At 46.1% G+C, this 21,188-nt stretch overlaps 2 protein-coding genes across 8 annotated transcripts; one reads left to right on the top strand and one right to left on the bottom strand.

The window, feature by feature from the left end:
• Nucleotides 1-811: 811 nt before the first annotated feature.
• On the top strand, nucleotides 812-8,081 carry asb14a (ankyrin repeat and SOCS box containing 14a). 4 transcript variants are annotated; one of them, XM_086117017.1, is made up of 13 exons: nucleotides 930-1,029; nucleotides 1,110-1,156; nucleotides 1,990-2,169; nucleotides 2,224-2,382; nucleotides 2,480-2,725; nucleotides 2,995-3,166; nucleotides 3,431-3,536; nucleotides 3,653-3,832; nucleotides 4,205-4,333; nucleotides 4,405-4,533; nucleotides 4,613-4,766; nucleotides 4,957-5,092; nucleotides 7,963-8,081. In XM_086117017.1, exons 4-13 carry the CDS (start codon nucleotides 2,256-2,258, stop codon nucleotides 8,003-8,005), a joined length of 1,422 nt encoding a protein of 473 aa, XP_085973143.1. In that variant the 5' UTR covers nucleotides 930-1,029; nucleotides 1,110-1,156; nucleotides 1,990-2,169; nucleotides 2,224-2,255; the 3' UTR covers nucleotides 8,006-8,081. The 4 variants fall into 4 exon arrangements, 3 of the variants coding, with proteins under 3 accessions (XP_085973141.1, XP_085973143.1, XP_085973142.1); XM_086117016.1 differs by having other exon boundaries at nucleotides 1,990-2,165; XR_015101553.1 differs by lacking the exon at nucleotides 7,963-8,081 and having other exon boundaries at nucleotides 812-1,029; nucleotides 2,031-2,165; nucleotides 4,613-4,849; nucleotides 4,957-5,093.
• Nucleotides 6,014-21,014, bottom strand: ip6k1 (inositol hexakisphosphate kinase 1). Of its 4 annotated transcripts, none has more exons than XM_086117020.1 (11): nucleotides 20,881-21,014; nucleotides 16,946-17,033; nucleotides 15,119-15,245; nucleotides 13,874-14,067; nucleotides 13,654-13,799; nucleotides 12,907-13,033; nucleotides 11,566-11,815; nucleotides 10,699-10,883; nucleotides 9,486-9,661; nucleotides 8,880-9,113; nucleotides 6,014-8,343 (listed from the first exon to the last, which is right to left on the bottom strand). In XM_086117020.1, the coding sequence occupies exons 5-11, from the start codon at nucleotides 13,768-13,770 to the stop codon at nucleotides 7,939-7,941; spliced, it is 1,494 nt and encodes a 497-aa protein (XP_085973146.1). In that variant the 5' UTR covers nucleotides 13,771-13,799; nucleotides 13,874-14,067; nucleotides 15,119-15,245; nucleotides 16,946-17,033; nucleotides 20,881-21,014; the 3' UTR covers nucleotides 6,014-7,938. The 4 variants fall into 4 exon arrangements, with proteins under 4 accessions (XP_085973146.1, XP_085973144.1, XP_085973148.1 ...); XM_086117018.1 differs by having other exon boundaries at nucleotides 16,799-17,033; XM_086117022.1 differs by lacking the exon at nucleotides 15,119-15,245.
• Between the last annotated feature and the right edge of the window lie 174 nt (nucleotides 21,015-21,188).

The following is a 21,188-nucleotide window of genomic DNA, read 5'->3' on the forward strand; positions in this document are numbered from 1 at the left end:
ATGGATTCTTTAGCTGAAACAAATGTAAGAATTTTCACAATGTTTTGGGACAACTACCAAAATTTGAAGATGCATCCTTTCAAACTTTTTTTTTCTCAAATGAAACTCAATTTGGACATCATGTACAAATATCTTTTTGGCACAAAAATAAGACTGAAAATAAGGTGCAGTATGATTTTCTTTTAATCAGTGGAGTTGACCTCAGTGTACTTTGAGTAATGTGACCAGTCAGTGCTCAGTTAAATATAGTTACAGTGCACATGGGCGCGCACACACTCATCACAACACAACAACATGGCCGTCCTGAACCTTCGAAGGGATTTTACTGTTAGATATTTTATATCGAAAGAGTAGAGACTAATACTAGGGCGAGCCACGTTGCCCGCAAGAACTCACCACCATCCTACAAAAGGACACAAGCAAACACCAAGAAGAAATCTAAAGGTAACAAACAGCACAGTATGTTAGTCATCCCAATTATTAATCATGACCTAGCATTGATATTTATACGCGTAACAAGAAAATCAATATGCCAAGCCAGTTGCGAGAATCAAAAGCAGATTTTTGAATGTAGTCAATGAAAAAAAATGGTGAGCTCCTTAAATATACACTCATGTATGTAATAACAGTATATTTTGTGTTTTGGGTGAAAATAAAATTTGTAGTTCCAAAATTTGCTTCTTTTTGTCATCCAAACCTTTATATGTGTAAAAAATAAAATTAACCCAATAAAACAAGTGATCTTGCATCAGATTTTTGCAAATCTGAATTTGACAAACTCCACTTAAGAGTTTCAAAATGATGCAACTACTTGTAGCATAACACGGTGAACACAAAAGACAGGAGATTGCGGTTTGCAACCGTGCTCGTGTATTCTGCGTCTCTTAGCGTGGACTTGAAATCGGTCGCGATGAAGGATGGGGACGATGGGGATGAAGACGACGCGGCCATGCAGTATATGATCCAACAAAGTCTGCTGGACGCCAACCAACGCAAACAAGTTCGCACAAGTCCCGCAACAACACACAGGTTGCTACCTCGCTCGATGTTAGCATACCAACTGTTAGCGCCATTATTCTGGTCGTCGTTTGAATCTCCTTATTTTGCAGCTCGAGGGGTGCAGACAGCATCCCCGTATTCACTGCGATAAGGCAAGGTGAGGTGATAGCAACAAACGCTAACCGTATCACGATACGGCGTTGCGTGATTATCAATAGACGATGACCGCAAGTTGGGAAAAAATCTGCACCAACATTGATATTTCATTCAATTGTATTGATTTCTCCAACAGCATAAATAAGGTATGAATTAATCAATACTATCATGCAGCCGTGTATCAATATTTTGTTGTAGGGTATCTGAATCAAAGTGTCTTGTTCTATCAGAGTAATCATTTCCCAATCATAGTGACTCGCTCATGATACAGCAATTGTGCAACTCATTACACAATGTGGGACACATCACAATATTTATATTTTGTGGTACAGTATGTTGCCCAGAGAAGCTACCGCTATGACGTTGCAGGATTTTTTTTTGGACTGATATCAACTGTATCAAAATTGAGTGATGAAAACAATACAGTACATGATGCATCATACATCGGTAGTGATACAGTATTTTGTCGTAGGTAGACGGCAGGGGTTACTGCAGAAGTTATGGTATCTTCGCAGGATAATCGTCCAATGATTATCGTGATACGACAATTGCGGCAACATTGATTTGTAGAATAAACCCCCAGACATTACAATATGAATGTATTGTCGCAGGTTGACCAGTGGGAATCGCAGAACTCCGTATATATTATCACTAAATGTTTGATATCCAACTGTATCATGATACAGTAATTACGCAACATTCAACGTATAGGATTACTAGGTGTGCAAATCACAGAGGAAGTCACGATATCTAAAACTCATGTTCTTTTACCCAGTGGTATCTAATTTATCCCGATACGGCATTGACCCACTGTATATCGATGCTGTATGGTAGGAAAGCGATACGGCTAGGATAATTGGTGTGTTACCACTAAGGCCGTGAGAAGCTGGTGGAGGATCTGAGCGTCAACCACAAAGAGGTTTTCCGTCAGACGGACCCCCGAGGATGGACGGCCCTCCACGAGGCTTCTGTCCAGAGCAACCAAACCATCCTGGAGCTCACTTACGCAGGTCTGTAGGAGACCCGTCAGAACCGGGCCCTTTTCATCCAACCCGAAACTTTCTCCAGTTTCAGGTGATGACGCGGTGGAACAGCGAACGATGCGTGGCGAGACACCACTCTTCCTGGCTGTTGAGCGAGGCCTCGTGGCCAACGCCGACTTCCTACTCGGGCACGGGGCCCGGCCCGATACGCAGAATCAGGACCAGGACTCACCGCTGCACATAGGTAGGCTCGACCCGAGCGTCATTTTTGTAGTCCTATTTTGTGTGGCTGAGCTATCTTTGATCGGAATTGCCATATTACGCAACGGCTCCGACTGCAGCGGTCCGTTCGGGTTGCATGTACCTGGCCCGGCTACTGCTCCGCGGGGGCGCGCCCGTCAACCAGGCGGGCCACCACAACCGACGGCCCCTGCACGAGGCCTCGCGGCTGGGCAACGCGGAGATGGCCGGCCTGCTGCTGGAGTCCGGGGCCGCGCCCGACGCGCGCAGCCGCTTCGGACTCACGCCGCTGGCTCTAGCCGCTCAGGCGGGACACCCGCAGGTGCTGGAGCTCCTCCTCAGGAAAGGTGACAACAAACGCAGCCACCGATAGCCTGCTACTACTTCCACTACTTGTACCATTAACCAGTAGTTTTAATCGTAAGAATATACTGTAAGTGATTTTGAAAATGCTTCAAGAGACTTCAATCATAGGAATGGGGGGGAAAAAAGGATTTGACCTGGATTTATAAGCTTGTACACTTTATAATTGATACAGAAAGCTCTACTAATGACATAGTAGCATGACTCTTGCTACTACTACAAGTACTACTCACTTATGTTGTTGTTGTTCCAGGAGCAGACGTGCTGTCTCAGGCTCAGGATGAGGCGTCGGTGCTGTACGAGTCGTGCGCCAGTGGGGACGTGTCGTCGTTGACGCTGCTGCTGGAATACGGCGCCGATGCCAACGTGGCCAAGCAGAGCGGCCACCTGCCCATACACCGCGCCGCGCACAGGGGCCATCTGCAGTAAGACAAAAACACGTGACGGCCGACGAGTTGGATCATTTCTCGCCAACCTTACCGTTGGATTTCTTCCAAAATGTCACGCTGTGCCATCGGATTGCAAGTTACTCTGTAATTTCCGGCCATAAAAAGATCCTGTGATGATGTCGATTATCGCCGTATCCCGATCCCATCGTACCTGATGGCAGTCCAATGCAGTGGACATCAATTGTCATTGTATTGTCGCACAGTGTATTGCGCGCGTGTGTGTGTGTGTGTGTTGTGCAGAGTTCTGATGCTGCTGATTCCAGTAACTTCCATGGAGGACATTTACAACAGTGGAATGAGCCCATTGCATTGTGCGGCTGCTGGGGGGCATGCGCACTGCATCAAGGTGAGAGTGAGCGAGTGAGTGAGGACGCCTGCAAGAGGATTTGTGCGTGTGTGCCTGCGTCAGCATGACTTGAACGAGAGCGTGAGCGCGCACCTGTTGACCGTGCGTTCCATCAGGCCCTGCTGGACGCGGGTTTTGACCCCAACTACATGTTGCATCCGTGCGTGCGGCGAGGCTATGACGACGAGAGGAAGTCGGCGCTCTTCTTTGCCGTGTCCAATAACGACGTCCCGTCAGCGCGCCTCCTCCTGGAGGCCGGCGCCATGACCAACCAGGACCCCGTCAAGTGTCTGCAGGTATACCACGGGCGGGCGAAAATGAAGAGTCTTCAGGGCGTGGACCTTCGATATGATAGGAGAGTACATGGAGTGATACAGTACCTCAAATTAAAAGCCACGATGAGAGCTTTCCGGATCTATGATTTTTTTTTTTTTTTTTTGGTGGCTCTACACTCACGTGCTGAACGCGTGACCCCAAAAATGTTTTTGGTGTCATTGGCAAATTGGTTTGCAATAAAGTGATACCTCAAATCAAAGGCCATGATGAGAGCTTTACAGATTTACAATTATATTGTCAGTATCTTCTCATTTGATAAACCGACGAGCAAAAAACATCTATTCCTATGGGCGGCCGGGGGGAATCAATTGCTATTATGTTTGTCTTTTTAGGTGGCTCTACGTCTTGGCAACTACGAGTTGATCAAAACGTTGCTGCGGTACGGCGCCAACGTCAACTTTTACTCCAGAATCAACACCACGCACTTCCCCTCGGCCCTGCAGTACGCGCTCAACGACGAGGTACGACTCCTCGCCTCTTTGCTTGGGCGGCGGCGTTGCCGGGACGAATCTGACGGGCGTGTGCGTGCCAGGTGGTGGTGAGGATGCTGTGTAACTATGGTTACCAAGTGGAGCGTTGCTTCGACTGTCCCCATGGCAGCGGGTCACACGTCCCCGAGGACTACGAGGGCTGGAGCAACACTGTCATCAAAGACACCATGGTAGGTTGCTATCACCAAATAACACGCTCACACTAGTCACACACACACACACACACACTCATGTGCTCACTCACGCCAGTTCTGCGAGGTGATCACAGTGTCGTGGCTGAAGCATCTGTCTGGTCACTTGGTGCGAATTCTGCTGGACTACGTGGATCACGTGACCCTGTGCAGCAAACTGAAGGCGGCTGTGATGGAGCAGCAGCAGTGGGGCGACATTTGCAGGCTGCAAGGTGAACTACAACACTGACACGTGCTGCGGCATGTCGTCGTCATCGAAGCCAATGCAATGAGGCTCATTTTTAGGAAGCACATGGTAGGAAAGGGGGGGGGGGGGAAAGCTCGTTTTTGTGCATAATTGTGTGTGGTCGGAGTGTGCAGGTGTACCTAACAAAGCGCTCAAGCGTGTGGCTCCTCCCCCAGAGAACGCTCGCTGCCTGCAGCATCTGTGCCGCCTGCGCATCCGCAGCTGCCTGGGCCGCCTGCGTCTGCGCTCGCCCGTCTTCATGAGCTCCCTGCCACTGCCGCCGCCACTCAAGGACTACATCCTCTACCGCGAGTACGACCTGCACGGCCAACTCGACAACAAACACACGTGATTCATCCATTTGCTGCAAACCACACGCAGTCACCCGTCTATTTAAATGCCTGGATTAGGGCTTTCGAGAGATCTCCTTTTGGTGTCAATCACCCAAAATGTCTTGTTTGTGGCAAATTTGAATGTCAACAGGTCGAAATTCCATTTGCACCAAATAGAAGGTGATAATGAGGGCTTTCCACATCTATAACTATTGTGTCAGTTAGTCCTCATACGCGTACTGACCAAAATATGTAGTTTTGTGTCAAACTTGGCAACAGGGTTATTATTATTTGCATCAAAAGTAGTTGTACTGCACAGATTTCCAGATCTAGAAAATTGTGTCAATACAGTATACACTGACAAGAAAATATAATTTTTTTGTGGTGTGTGTCAAATTTGAGCCGTAGCAGAGATGAACATCGACTTACAATAAAGCATGTGATACCTTCAATTAAATGCCACTGTGACAGCTTTCCATTACTTAAGTCTGTCACCACGCGAAGTAATGACAAAAACATTTTTTCCTCAAACTGACTCGTTGGGGAAAAAAAGTACACATATCGTTTTATATATGACACACCATTTACATTGTAATAGACATGGCTTTTTACTATCCCCCCCCCCCCCCGCTGCAAAAAAAAAAGAAAAAGAAAAGGGGGGACACCAAACCATCTGTTAAATTTTAATCTCACTGTCACTGTTCTACCAAACTCTTTGGGTTTGTGACGGCTGTAGAAGATAAACGCAAGCAATAGTCATGACTCATAACGTGTGTGTGGAGGTGGGTGGGGGGGGGGGGGCGGGTATCGAGGGGGTCTAGTATGTCAGACTGTACATGCTCCGGCTGAAAGCAGGATTGGGGAACCTTGTTCCTTTCAAAAAGTCCTCTGAGGGCCAAAATAAACATATGTACTTTTTTATGTGTATCAAATGCTGCAGCGGGCCACAGGTTGCCCACTCCCGTTGGACAAAGAAGATGCAAGACTACAAAACACACACACACACACACACACACAGTTGGTGTTCGGATGGAGTGTCAGAGTACTCATAAAATAACAGCTATATATTCCCCTGAAACGCCACTCTGTGAGCATATTATCTCGATATATTTTTTTTTTACACTTTGGGAGAGACACGTAAAAGACATTCACTCACACAGGTAAAAGCTAGAATAAAAAAATAAGTTATCGCCTCAATAAACCCCCCAAAATAAAAATTTTGCCCCCCCCACCCTCTTTTTAAGGGGGGGCCACCAAGTGCTTGAATGCCCTCAAATGCTCATATCTGATTGGTCCCGGAGACGAGTGCGTGGTGATGTCAAGGGACTAGGAAGTGCGTCGTTTCAAGCGGGGCTTATGTGGCTGGGAGGTCTGTAACATCAGTCAACAATAACACGACATATTTAGGTGGCATTTTAAAGAGGCTCGCAAAACGAGGAACCAGGGAAGGTGAATCGCTGCACTGGAAATAAAATGACATCCAGCAGTTGGGAACACTACACTAGTGCATTTAAGTGTATGCAGAATGGAAAAGGTGACGAGAGGAAGAATCATTCGCATCATGTTTCTCAATGACACAAACTAGTGACATTATTCATCCTGAGCACAAAACACAGAAACTACCCGCGACGTTGACTCCTTGGGTGCACCTGCGCATTGTTGCCCGCGGGGGCCATGTTGCCCTCCCTCCCCTGCTGATGAAAAAGCAAGAAGGCAAAAAACAAACAAACAAAAAAAGCTATTGCTTTAAAAGATGCCACCGGCAATGTTTCGAGACGGAAGGATGGGGTGGCAACAAAAGATTCAACACCGTATCTGCCTTTGGCTTTCACACGGAATTCAGCCAAGGTGAAATATTGCCGCGACATGGCATCCCGCACACATTGGCTGCTCTACCTTGGGGTAGGACTTTGAAAGACAGTAAATTGGTGACTCACCCTATTCCGTTTCTGCATTGCCCATCTGAGTGGGACTGTGTAAATGATCCTGCAAAATGGCCGCCATTCAAACCCGTAATCAGATGATTAGATGACATCATCCACACCAGGAGAGGTGTGGGGTATAAAATTTCACCTCCCTGTTGCGGCTTTTCTGCTACTCGTTCTCACATAGCTGCCCTTTCACCTCTGGTACGACCGCGAAAAAGGGGAAATCTGTGAATCTACCAGTCGGTTGCCTTTTTTCACACACAAATGGCAGACTCGCAACCGAAGATCACAAATGTATCTGCACCCAAAAATTAAACAGGGCCGTCCTGCCTCTCTTAACTACAACTACCGGGAAATATCTGTTGGTTGTCAGACTTTACATTAGCTTCCCGCTTACCCATATCCGCTCGCTACTAACCCTGAAGGTGGAAAATTGCCAGGCCGGTACACTTTCAGCAAAACATGCAGAACATTTTCTGCTCCTTTCAACGCAGCAAAATGTCGCAACGGAGCCGTAACGGGAGACGCAGAATGCTAGCGTGCGCAGAACCCAGCCACCCGGGTCTTGCCTCCGAGTCAGGTGCGAAACTTTTCATTCCCACATTCCCTTCTACATAGGCGTTTCGGATGCTTTCTCCATAGGTGGAAAATTCCCAACTAGGGATTTCTCATTTAAAATACAGAACAGAATCACTTGGGAGGAGTAACGTCTGCTTTCACAGGCTTGAGTGTCGACGAATGTGTGTTCAGCCGCAAGAGTTTGTCTACTTGCTCTATGTCCCACCTCCTGTTGCTGCTGTTTTGCTTGAGGACAGGTGTTGCTATGACAACACTGCAAAGGGAGGGAATGTGTGTTGGGGGGGGGGATACTTCAACTACCATAGTTACACTCGAGTGTTCACTGGTGGCTTTCCGCCTGCAGACCCTCTAGGATCTGGATCAGACTCTCCAGGCCCAGCACGTAGCCTCGGTCGGGCCCATCGTGGACCGCCGTGTCTCCACGGAAACCTTTGAAGGTGGAGTGGGCAAAGTCGATCATGCGAACGTCTACCAGTGGGGGCTGTTGCTGCTGCTGGGGTGAAGGGGCGCAGGGGGGCGGTGGGAGTGGGGTCAAGGGGAGCGCAGGGCAGGAAGAGGAGTCCGGATGGGACGGAGAGTCCGCAGCACGCGGGGTGTCGCCGGCTGCCGGTGGAGGCGGCGGCGGCGGTGCGACGGGCCCAGGATTGCCGCAGTGGGGCTCCTCCGGGGTCTTCTGCCTGGCGACAAGCAGGCCAGAGTTGACACTTGTTGGAGCTTCGGATTTCTGCGAGAAAACAACAAACATCAGCAACACGATAGACGATGACGTCCTGGCCCGCAAGTACGACCTGCACGGCCAGCTCAATGAAGATTTATCCACTTGCTGCAAACCACACAGTCACATGTCTAATTAAAGGCCTTGATTAGGATTTTCCAGATGTGCAAAATGTATGTCAACCCTTCATGGGATCATGTGTAAAAAAAAAAAAAAAGTTTAGTTTGTGTCAAATTTAACTAGTAACCTGGTGAAAAATCTGTTGCAGGCTTCTACACGAATACTGTAAATAACGTTAATACTTAATCATTTTTACCTGCAAAAAAACAAACATGCAAAAAACATAACTACACAGAAATAATAATAAAGACTTGACTGAATGGTTGGATTCCAGTTGCCGAATTTAAACATCCATGCCAGTGAATAATGAAAAAAGAAAAAGATGGGTGTGGGGGTTGTCATCACAGACTGAATTAATTGCTAAACTTGCTCGATTAATCTAACGGCCCTACTTTTCTTTGTTTGAACACCTCAGTGGGCCTCACCTTCCCCTCGTAGATGATGAGCAGCGAGGACGAGTAGAAGCGGTAGGACGCCTGGCGCTCCAGCACCGCCTTGAGGCTGTGCAGCTTATGGAGGATGGGCTCAAAGAGGTCCCGCCTCAGGCCCCGCCCGTTGTGCATGTACTGCTGCAGGGCCTGGCCGAAGCCCTCAGTGGACAGCCCGCGCCCGTAGTACTTGTTTCTGCAGAGGTAGTGGCCCGTGTTCAGCTGGTACACCTGCCGACAAAACCGGTGGCAGACAGGTTACATTTGCGCCGCTTTCGAGGGCATCGACACACTTTGTAATGCGCTTTACCGCCATCTACAGGACCGGAGGGGAACAGGCTCACGTGGCATTGTGACCTTGCCAGAGGCGAAATGGGTTAACTGTACATCGATGAACTAAAATTTCAAACGGTTAGCGTTGCCGTTTCAATTGTTCATAGAGCAACACAAGGCAACACATTCAGCATTTCCAGTGGAAAAGTTAAGTTGGGGTGGAGGTTTCCAGCGTCTATTTGCTGGCACTTTAAAAATGCGGCTCTGGTACCACTTCCTCCGTTCCATTTAGAAAGAACAGCGAGGGTTCAATATGGGCTTCAATTTTACCTGCATGCCACACAGCCGCACCCCCAGTGTCGCCGAGGTGCTCTGCTCGCACTTCTTCATCTGCCTGGCTGCCTTCTCCTCGGAGGCGTCGTCACCGTGCTGCCGGGTGCCCATTTTCAGGTCCAGAATGCACGGGTATGAGAAGTGGTGGACCACGTTTTCAAGCAACAGGAACTCTGGGTGGGACGCCGCCGTTAAGGAGCTACAATGGAAGCTTTGGCCGCTACAAAGGGGTGAAAACAACGGGACTTTTTCTTCACCTTTAACTTTCCTGTCGACAAACTCATCTCATGTCATGTCATTTGTGCCCATAGCCTTTGTTGTTTTTTTGGAGGCACACTGTGTCTGTAGACCGAGAAAGATGACAAGCTGGGCTTGTGTATGTGTCACCTGCAGACTGGGCTCTTTGAAGCTGGAGATCAAAATGAAGTCATATGATCAAATAACCCCCTTTGATTCATCCCATCCTCACTTATATCATATACCTGCTCAGTAGTGTTGCGCCACGTGCACGTGGCCATCAGATGTGTGCTAATTTAGTGTTGCCCATCTGTCATAAATAAGGTGCTCAAATTTGGTAGCAATTCAACATAATCATTCAGAGAAGGTCCTTACTGAAAGAGCCAAGGAATTAGCCAAACTGGCCGAGGAAATGGGCATGTCAAACCAAAGTGGCATCCTTCCAGTGTCGTTTTTTTGTGGGTCTACTCATGACAGACACAGGGGCTGAAATACTAAATACAAAGGAAAATAATACCAATGAAGAAAGAAAGCAATTTCAAAAGAGCCTGAGCCTAATGGGGCATCTGGACTTTTTTGTGGGTCTATTCAAGATGCACGGACCTACCAAATTTCATGTTGCTACGTGAAACTGGCTTTGGGGGCAGGATTTTGGAATCATTCAAATAATCCTTGAAAATAACTAATTTGGCTCAAAGATGCTGCTTGAGGCACAAAGCTCAAATGGAATTTGCTGCCAGGCTCCGACACCGTTAATAAAGACAACAAAAATTCCCCACAATTGTGGGAAAATCTCTCCTCTTAGCAATCGGACTTATTCGTTAGGAAGAGTTCCTTTTAGAGGCCCGAAAATGGCTTCAACAACCCTAAAATGCTACGGCTTGGTGGATACCAGCGATGCCCCCTAATTATCACCGTAAACAACCTTTGTGTGTGGAAGGCCTGTCCATTTGCCACAAGTAGAGGAGGATACTGAAGAGCTTGCGGTCCTTGGACTCGGAGCGCATGCGGCTGAGCTGCTGCTTGTGGCAACGGAGGCTCCAGGGGTTGTGGCTTATCTTCTCCGAGCTCAGGCCGCTGTTCCAGTCCAGCATCTGGAAGGGCAGGTCCAGGTGAATCTTGGGCTCCAAGCGCGGACTCTTCAGCTCGGCCAGGTTGCTGACGTGGATGAAGTACAAAGGCATTGTAAGGGATTACTTTCGAAAAAGGAATTGGTTAGTGTTATCTTGTTGAAAATGCAGTAACAGCCCATACATTCTCAAAGTAATATAACTAATTATATTTGATTACTTTAATTGACTCTGAATAAATGCGCTCAATGGTTAACCATTTTTACATTTCAATACACGAGTGTTAAAATCTTTCAAAAATAGTAAGACGGCACAAAGGTAATATAAAAGACGATGTGACTGAATTTGAGCACACCTTACATGTACTGCAATTTTTGAAATTGCCTTAATTGTCACATAACCGGAGACAGCCAATCACAACTTCTGATTCACAAACGTCAGCTTCAAAACGGGCAAGTCTTTTTTTTTTTTGGACAATTCTTCAAATGTAAGTAAAACTGAAATCACCCCAATTTGTAAAAGTCACCGAAATATAATTACATATTTTCTCCTAGTAGTATACTAATTTACAGTTCCATACATTTTGTAATTAAGATGACATAATTGCAATCCAGTACTTCACAACCCTGTGAGGACGAGGACGCTCCCAATCCGATCACGGCATTTTCATTTCATCGGTACCGTCTCATGTTCGCAATAACACATTCATTCAGTTGTCATTCGGTACGGTCCAATGAGCAAGGCACGCAATCAACGAGCCTAAAGCATACTTCTCATTGGACTCCGCGTCGTGCGGCGGGTCGTGCGGCGCGTCGCGGCGCTCCTCCCTGTGCTCGGAGGACGAGGAGGAGCGGTGGAGGCTGCGGCGGGAGTGCTTCCGCCGCGGCTGCTCCCGCTCGGCCGGCTCCCGCTCGTCGTGCTCGCAGGCCCCCGCCTCGGCGTTGTGGCTCTCGCCGTACGGGTAGGCCACAAGGTTGATGTAGCCGTCAGAGTCGCCCTCGAAGCACACAAGCACCACGCCTGGCGGGAGAAAAACGTGGTGAAGGTTACAGCATTTTCTTGTATTGTCGGGTGGCTGATTAAAGATTTATCATAGATTGTTGTAAGTACACAATGTGTAATTCGCCTTGTTTACTTCAACTGCGAGTGGTAATACAAAGTTTTTTTGTCTTAATGCACTAGTGCTGGCGTCTGAAGTTTTACAGCCAGATGCGCACCAAAATGAGGCGTATTGGGAAGTGGATTACAGACAATTACAACATGTTTGAATTCGTTATTTTTAGCTCCTCATGTCCGCGAGCGTACGCTGGACTTCATCAGCATCTGCAAAACAAACGCGAACCGACGCCCAATCACGTGGTTGAAGCGCCTGCCTGTCTGCTGCTATTATGTCAGTCGTCTTCAGCGGGAAGACGGCCAGGGCTAAATATAGACACTTGAAGACCCGCTGTTGTCATGACGCCCATGGGACCTCCGGGACCGTGTCGGGTCGGTTAGAGTCCAACTGTAGCCGCTTTCACGCTGCCAGTCCAAACTGACACTTCAGCAAAACGGCACCAAAATGAAATAACGCAATTAGAATGCGATAATAATCCCTTTGAAATGAATAAAAATGCAATTAATTAATTCCAGCCTCAACCCAAATTGTTTTTTTGGGCGGGGGTTTTCGTTTCGACTCAATGCAGAGGGATCCCGATTCAATTCGATAGGATACAACTCAAAATGATGCAAAAATAGCGTGTCTCGGGGGAATGCAACACTTCCAGCAATAACCAAAATTCCACTAGATGGCAGTATCGCTCATGAAACACCTTTGCTGTTCCTGCTCCACGTCTGTCTGCCATTGTCACAAACGGACTTTCTATTTTACTTTGAATGCACCTAAACTTTCTTCTGACTCTTCTGATAGTTACAAATGTTACTTCAAAGAAACACTAATTTCATTATTAAAGGGAAACGTTTGGTTCCTGCGATAGATTAAAAAAATAAAATAACACCTTTCTGGTGTGAGAGCGTTTCGCGTGAAACATGTCGACAGCGTGCGACATGGGCAAGTGTGCGGGCGTGTGCACGTATGTACAGTCCCAAAAAGCGCCCGAGTCAGTGGGCACCTTTGTACTCAGGGGTGAACTCCTTCATCTCGGGAGGCAGAGATTCATAGAAGCGCTGCTCCCTGCTGATCAGTGGCTTGCACACCGTGTGGTCATCGTAGCGCATCATGCTGGTGTGACCGCCCACCTGAAAACGCACAAGTACATTGCGAAAAATGAAACCCATGGAACATTTTTCTCTGGCAATTCTCCTGGACTGTGGATGCCTTGGCCCCCAGCCAGCAGTATAATAAAGACACAAACAAAGAAGAGTTACACAACATCTAATTGATTCAGTCAGCTGCAGTAATATTTGTTTTTCTTTTTCAGAAGATCAAGAACATATGAAACCGAGTATCATACTCGCTGTCAACATGTGTTTCTGCACCTTTTGTGTTGAAATATCCGTGGCTCTCAATTTGAAATGTCCCGTTTTTTAAATAAATGGATAGATATTAAAGTTTTTTTTTAAATGTGATCCATCAATGAATTATCCTTGATTCTGTTAGGTCAGTAGCATTTCGATTTATGTGTGTAACTTTTCGCTTCCTCTACATCAGATTTCTGCCGATGCAAATGTCCCTATCGTGGGACTAAAATAGTTTCTTATCTCACAGTGGGTGGGATAAGAAAGCAACTTGGGACAAGAAAGCTGGTTTGAAAGCAACTATCATTGTCTATTTCTTTTTCCGACAGGGAAAACTTGCAATCCCAACAAATCAAGCGGTCTCCTGGAAGCGAACTCTTTTGGACTCGGTTCCCCCTCACCTGGTGCATAAATGGCTCCAGTGGAACGCCTCCTCCTCGCGATCGAAGTGGTGTGCCGCCCCCCGGCCCCGCCCACTGCAGCTTGCTGTCCATGCTGTTGGTGTGCGGGAGGCACATGGCTCCTGGCGGACGAACCGCACCTCCTCCTGCGGATGGCCATGCGCTTTTTGACGTGATCTTAAAAGAAGAATTACGGCCGCACGCTTGGATGTGTCGTTACCCGGCACATGGACTCTGGCGGGCAGTGACGGCGAGGGCGTGGCGCAGGACACCACGGGCTGCTGGGAGCGCACGCCGGCCCCAGGGGGAGGCGGCGCCAGTCCGATAAACCACCTTGCGAGTGCTCCGATCTGCTCCGCCGCCCGTTCGGCACAGGTGCCCTGCTCAGAACTGCGCGGGGGTCAGCAACAATTCCTGCAGAGAAAGGACATTTTTGTTTTGGGAGGTCCATAATCCGCAGCGACTTACTTGCACTGACAACGCGGCGATGCAGAGAGAGGATCTGGTGTACAAATGCACCGTCAGTGTTGCCAAATCAGCAATTTGCTTGCTGTCAAGTTGTGTGCCCTTGAGATTTGAGTTAAATTGAAAACACTCTGACATCTGAAATCATCTTTCCCCTTTGAAATGAAAAGTTCCAGCTGCCCAAAGAAAACAAGAAAAGTGTTGTCCTTTTTCCTCCAAACAGCACACTATAATATTATACTTCAGAAAATTGACAAAATTAAATAAAAATCCATCCATCCATTTTCCGAACCGCTTGATCCTCACTAGGGTCGCGGGGGGTGCTGGAGCCTATCCCAGCTGTCTTCGGGCAGTAGGCGGGGGACACCCTGAATCGGTTGCCAGCCAATCGCAGTTAAATAAAAATGATGCAAAAAAAAAAAAAAAAAAAAGAAGTCATTTTTTGCTTCGGAAAGCTAAGCAGAATTAGGAAAAGATAAGCGGCTGTTTTAAATATACTCTGCAATTCTCTTTGTTTTATTTTTGGTTTGACAGTAAAATTCAACTCGGGCATCCATGAAGGGTGACAATTATACAGGGATTTTTGGCAGGGGTCCATTGTTTCCCGAGGTCAGGTCATTTGTATCTCAGTGAACTAATGTGTCGAGCAAGTTCTTTTCCAAGCACTCTAGAGACTACAATAAATTAAAAAAAAAAATTTTTTTTTAAAGAAATAAATACATGACAAAATAGAAGGGCTTAGTGAGCTGATCACGCCAAGAAAATCGAAAACAGGAGCAAAATCATCTTCACACCGGGCACTTCAATTGTCAGGTTTAACTTTCCACAGTCGGCGGGAAAGCTCTTCTTGATTTGTTTTGACAGCCGGCAAGAGTTTGAAATGCTCATTACTGCCGCCTGCAGGACTTCCGTGGGACAACTCAAACATGCAACCAGTACAGTACTTGAGCTGTCAGCTTTGACTTAACGATTTTGAGCATGAGCAATTTGAGTCCACCACCTTGTGGCAGGCGTCCTCCCGCAGCGCACGGCGTTTTCCCAGAAGCGAGGTCCGACGCAGTCGAGCCGCAGATGTTCTCCCGGCTGACGTCTTGAAAGTGTTCACGGAGCACATTTCACGATTCGAGCTGCGTTCCAGCACCAATAAAGCAAAAAATAATAATAATAAAAAATAAAATAAAAAAATGGAATCAAAGCCGGTCCGTTGCTGAGTAACGTCAACAATACATCAAATTATATCAAAATATGGGTGAAATGACGGCAATGGAGAGCCCGTGGAAATAACTGCAGCTATTTTCTCCTCTGTTACCGCATCAAAGATAGGCAGTAGAATAGAAAACAAAAACCCCAAAAGAGACTTTGTGTGTCAATGGAAATTTGAAAACTGTTTGGCCAAACATGGCGCAAATGTGATGATGAACATGGAAAAAGAAGACAAATCATTAAAAGGACCTCCAGACTGTTGGGGATTGGTTTTACTGCCACTAATGAACGGAAAATGCCTATTTTTTTTTTTTAAACAACCGGTACTTAAAGTTGGACCCATGGACTTGTTGTATAAAATGCATGCCGATTTACAAACAGTAACAATCATCCCTCATTTGAAACTACTATTTTGAAGCCCTACTTTGAAACCCTCAGCCAGCCAGCCAAATTCACTTGAACAGTGAATGTGAAGCCGAAACCTGACTTGAAACCCTACTTTCCAACTCAGGGTTAAACCCTGAAGCGTTTTTCAACAAAGCCTCAACTTGAAACTTTAAATGCAGCCCTTAACCATTAAACAACAACACTTACCGGTATCTGAACTTGAAAACCCAATTCTGGCTTGAATTCCAAATTTGAAACGTTAACCCTGACTTGAAGACCTAACCCTGGCTTGCAAACCCTACACTTGACCCTAGAACCCACTTTGAAAATCCCGACCAATTTGAAAACGCGACCCTTATTGAAAATCCTAACCACGGATTGAAACCATAACCAGGTCATGAAACCCTAAAATTGTTTTGAAACTTCAATCTGGGCTTCAAGTCCCCAAATTAATCTCTAGATCTCATTTGAAACCCCAACCCTGGCTTGAAGCACCAACACTAATTTGAAACCTTAACTCAGGCTAAATCCTACTTATGTCACACACACACACACACAAACACACACTTCAAACCCTAAAAACTTCAAAGTTTTTGGCTGCCGAGCTTTTATTGAGAACATGTCGCGAATATTTGTGAGCCAAGAAGCCCGTTTGTTCTCCGACTGGACGATGTCGACAGCCAATCAGGCTGCTGGTCGAACGTGTCTCGGTTGCTGTTGTGACGACGCTCCTCCTTCTCCCCGTTTTTGTTTTTTAACAGCTGAACCCAAAATTATTTTCAGGCTTGTTCGCGTGTGTGTGAATGGAGAGCAGGTAGGCAAATAATCAGCTTAGGCGTGTGCGTCTGATTAAATGTCTATTCGGGACTTGAGTAAGCCGAGATGGAGCCGATTAGGCGTCGGCGTCGTTGCCTTCTTGTTGCGTCTTCGCACAAACCTTAACTTGAAAACCTAATCCTGGCTTGATACCTTAAATTGAAACTTAAGTGGCAATCTTATTTTGAAGCCCTCACCCTGTCTTGAAACTTGAATTCGAAACCCAGAGCACGACTTGAAACCCGACTTTGAAAGTGGAACTTCTTCAGCTTACCAATTGAGATGATTGGAACGACTGTCTCGAACTTTGTGAGCTTCCGCCACGCTCAGTCCGAACGACACGGCAAAGGAGCGATCACTCAGTGGCGATTGCTTTGAGGCAACGTCTGGCCACGCCGGGAAGCTTGCAGTTGGGACTTACGTGGGAGCCGCTACGCTCGGAGACGCGCAGTCACGTCAGCCGAAGAGTTCTCTCATCCCGCCTGATCAGTCGGGACGCACGGAGGGATCTAGTTGGGAAAGGAAGGACGCCGATTGAGCTCAAACATCTGCAGTAGTCAGCCAAAATCAATGTCATCTAATTCTATTCAACCAACGGTTACTGATCGCTTTACCGTTTGAATGACTTGTCCGTTTATTCAATGGCCTTTTGTTTGATGACCCTGTGCCACACTTAAAAGTGCCAGGAAAACGAACCATCAACGACCACCTGAGCCATTGCTTTTAATCGAATCAAAATGCATAAAAAGGGTTACACACCGAGTTCAAGAATTACCGGTAATGGACATTTTTATACTTTAAATGAGATCACAGTTTGGTTGATATTTTCAAAATCCTTTTGAGAATTTGACTAAAAATAAATCCAAATACAAAGTCAGATATATTTATTTTACAATTCAATTCACTCATGGGCAATTTAAAATATATACACTAGTAGTTATATTAGGTAATGGGTATTATATCTCAATAATTTACACTTGCCATGTTTGTTCACAAAACAAAAAGCTTGAATATGAACAATTTCCCTCATTAAATTGTCATTTTACAAACGAGACCTCAAATCGGCTTCAGGAATGAGAAAGTCATCACTGTCCTCATTGTTGTCACATCCTTACGGTGAAGTTTTGATTTTATTGCTGATGGCGGTGCATTATCAGGCTCAATATTCCAAAGAACAAAAATTAAAGACGGGCTTTCGGAAAGAAGCTGCTGACATGAAGCCGGCTAACGTGGTGGACGTGCTGGAGAAGAGCAGCTCAGGCTTGTTCTCACATGAAGGCCCCATGAGCAACACAAACACAAAACCCAACTCGCGCACCCCAAATGTTTATGTGTGGTGGCTGTTTAAGAAAAAAAAAAAAAAGAATTAAAATATACAGAGCAGCTGCACACACATCGCCTGGTACATCACAACAGCTGCGCGCTCACACACACACACACACACACACACACCAATCAGCAACATTGTTGCAGAGACACTTCTGGTCAGTCAAACCAGCCGCCTGTCATCTCAGCACAAAAAGAGGTCGCCATGGCAACCAGAATTCACATGTCAGTGAGGGGAGGGGGGAATAAAAAATAAAATCAAATGAAATGAAGACGCTCAGCAGGCAGCTGACTGGCTGTTTATAATGTGTCATGTAAAACTAAGGAACCAAGTAAAAGGGATGTGACGAAATCCAAAGCTGCCTGACTCTCCTTGGCTCTTGTTCGTTCGTCACTGCCGCCTCTGGACAACGTCCTGTCATCTTTGAAAGGGGGAACATTAACGTGATGCAAGCCTTCCTTTGATTTACCCGAACCAGTCCATGCCTGGAACGGGTCTGACACCAGACACGTCCGGGTGGAAAAAAAAAAAAAAATGTCTTGAAGGTGTCATGGAAGGGGGGGACGGGGGGGACGATGACATTCTATCCAAATATGGAAGGAGGCGACTCTTTCGGGAAGAAGAGCTAATCGACAACTCCGTGATGGTCAAATAAACCCACGAACTATTTTGATCACCGATTAAATGTTTACGGCCACAGTTTCACTTCCAATTGTCCAAAATCCTATTTCTGCCTCCCACCAGTATTCTCTGACTTTTATTGTCCGCCATCTGTGTATTCAAAATTAAACATTTGCAAACATCTGCTTTTACTTTGGAATACAATGATTAACATTTCTGTCGATTTTATGACACGTTTGGACCAAACCAAATACTAAATCAGGGGTGTCATACTCATTTTTGTCACGGTCTCATTATGACTGTGAATTTTGTGAAACCGTATAAATGTTTAATCACCTCCGCATGTTACATATTCAGTGCACAACTAGTTTTGAAATCAAAAGTCTAGACAAATGGTTTGTTCAACCATTGTTTACATAAATGTAATAGGTATGTAACAAGATGATGCTTGCAATATCTCGATGTTATGATGGATGACATATGACAATTTGAAACTTTGGTTCAGACTTAAGCAAGCGTCATGGAAAAGTTGACATGCTCGATTTGTTCTCGTGGGCCACACAAAATGATATGGCGGGCCGGACTTTGAGTACATGTGTACTAAATCATAATCAGTTAATGGAAAAAATAATAATAAGTCAGTTTAATTGATGGCAGGAATCATTGTTATTTGCTGCCGTAGTCTGAATAACGAACAAAAACTTGCACTGGCGAAAAGTCTGCAAATAAATTGCACAGGATCCATTGAGGCTGGCTGAAATGAGGTCCAGCGAGGTTGGCGCGCCCTCCAACAGGATGCGGACGAGATATTTAGCGTGGCAACGTTGCGGACCCCCGCTGGCGCCCGCTCACAGCTGTGAAAACAGACGAGCAGCGCCAGTGCCTCCGTTGCAATCTTGTTTATTTGACAAGGTTAGCGCGGACGCAAGCTCGCTAGACACTTCATTAGGTACGTGCTCCTCCAACAAACGGAGAATTTGGGCTCTATTACAGTACTACAGCAGATAGAATCTTTTGCTGCTTTGAAATTCGTACTTGGAAAAAAAACCCTGTATTGTCAATTCATTTTGTTTGTTTGTTTGTTTATTGAACATAAAACATATCCATCCATTTTCCGAACCGCTTGATCCTCACTAGGGTCGCGGGGGGTGCTGGAGCCTATCCCAGCCGTCTTCGGGCAGTAGGCGGGGGACACCCTGAATCAGTTGCCAGCCAATCGCAGGGCACACAGAGACGAACAACCATCCACGCCCACACTCACGCCTAGGGACAATTTAGAGCTTCCAACCAACCTGCCACGCATGTTTTTGGAATGTGGGAGGAAACCGGAGCACCCGGAGAAAACCCACCCCAATTTTCTCTTGTATTCATAATGGATATTTATATACCTTTCTCTATTCATCAACTTAGTTCTGATTTATCATTATATTTAATGTTTTGAATTTATCATTTTAACTGATTGATGTAGGTTGTTTGTACTATTTTTTTGAATTTTTTTTTGAACTCAGCAAGCGATTTACTCATTTTCAGGTCCGTTTCGAGATTATTCCACAGATTAACACCTTTGATAGATACACTTCTTTGCTTGATGTTTGTTCTTGTTTTGAGTTTTTTGAATAAGTTGGTACCTCTTAAATCATAGCTGCTTTCTCGAATTTCGAAAAACTTCTGAATGTTTTGGCAGAGCAGGTTATTGTGTGCTTTGTACATTAATTGGGCGATTTTAAAGTCAACCAGGTCATAAAATTTCATCGTATTTAATTAGATAAATAGTGGATTTGTGGGTTCCGTATATTTTGATCTATTAATAATTCGAATTGCTCTGATTGTATCGCGTCCTGATCACCAACCCCTGCGAATAACGAAGGTTGACTGTTGATGCACTTGTGTAAACGCCGCGCTGTCTCCTGCAAACTTTTCAACATCCTCCCCTCACAATGTCCCAATTTTGCTTCACAAACTCTTTGCACACAATACCCCAGTTGTCCACGTCCACCAGATGAGACTTTTCTCAAGTTAGGGTGTTAAATTAAGTTCGCTGCCATAACCGGTCAAGCTTGTTGACCTTAGCCTGGCAACACGCTAGCACGCTGGCTAATTAGCCAGCTAGCTATGTCGGCTGTGTTCCGTTTTTTTTCGAATCACAATCTTTAAAAGAGGCGGTTGGCATTCACTCCTTCTAATATTCTGGCTGGTGGCTCAATTCTCCGTACCAGACGGGGTAGGCAGTGAGTGGCGTTATTTCGGTTTGGGGTTAATTGATTTTAACGGAGCCCGCGGGATGCTAGCGCCAGGCTAACTGGCTAATCGCTCAACCGGAGACGGCGAAACATTAACGTCAAACCGTTACGGTAAACGTTCGCCTCTGCCGGTCGAGCTGGCACAAGCGACAGCAAGATGCAACTTACCCGGCTGCCGTGAGTGGCGAAGGTGCTCGGTGGACTGAGGGAGAAGTGTCAGGATGTAGGCTCGCTCAAGCTCCGAGAGCGATGCGGCTGGGATGAGAAAACATTCAGCATCAGGCTAACGTCATGTCAGCGAAGCTAACGCAAACTGTTTGGCTTTTTACACTTGTTATGCATGTGAGGATTTGGCGCCCCCCACAGTTTGTTTTGGAAGTGACATGTCGAAACGCTTTCTCGACGGACTCTATTCACTCATTAATTCGCGTTTTTTTGCCAAATACAAGTGATCGTGTAGAATACACGTAAAGTTG

Source organism: Hippocampus guttulatus, chromosome 8 (genome assembly GCF_054856545.1).
Source record: "Hippocampus guttulatus isolate MCC_2025c chromosome 8, RoL_Hgut_1.0, whole genome shotgun sequence".
NCBI classification, from domain to species: Eukaryota; Metazoa; Chordata; class Actinopteri; order Syngnathiformes; family Syngnathidae; genus Hippocampus; species Hippocampus guttulatus.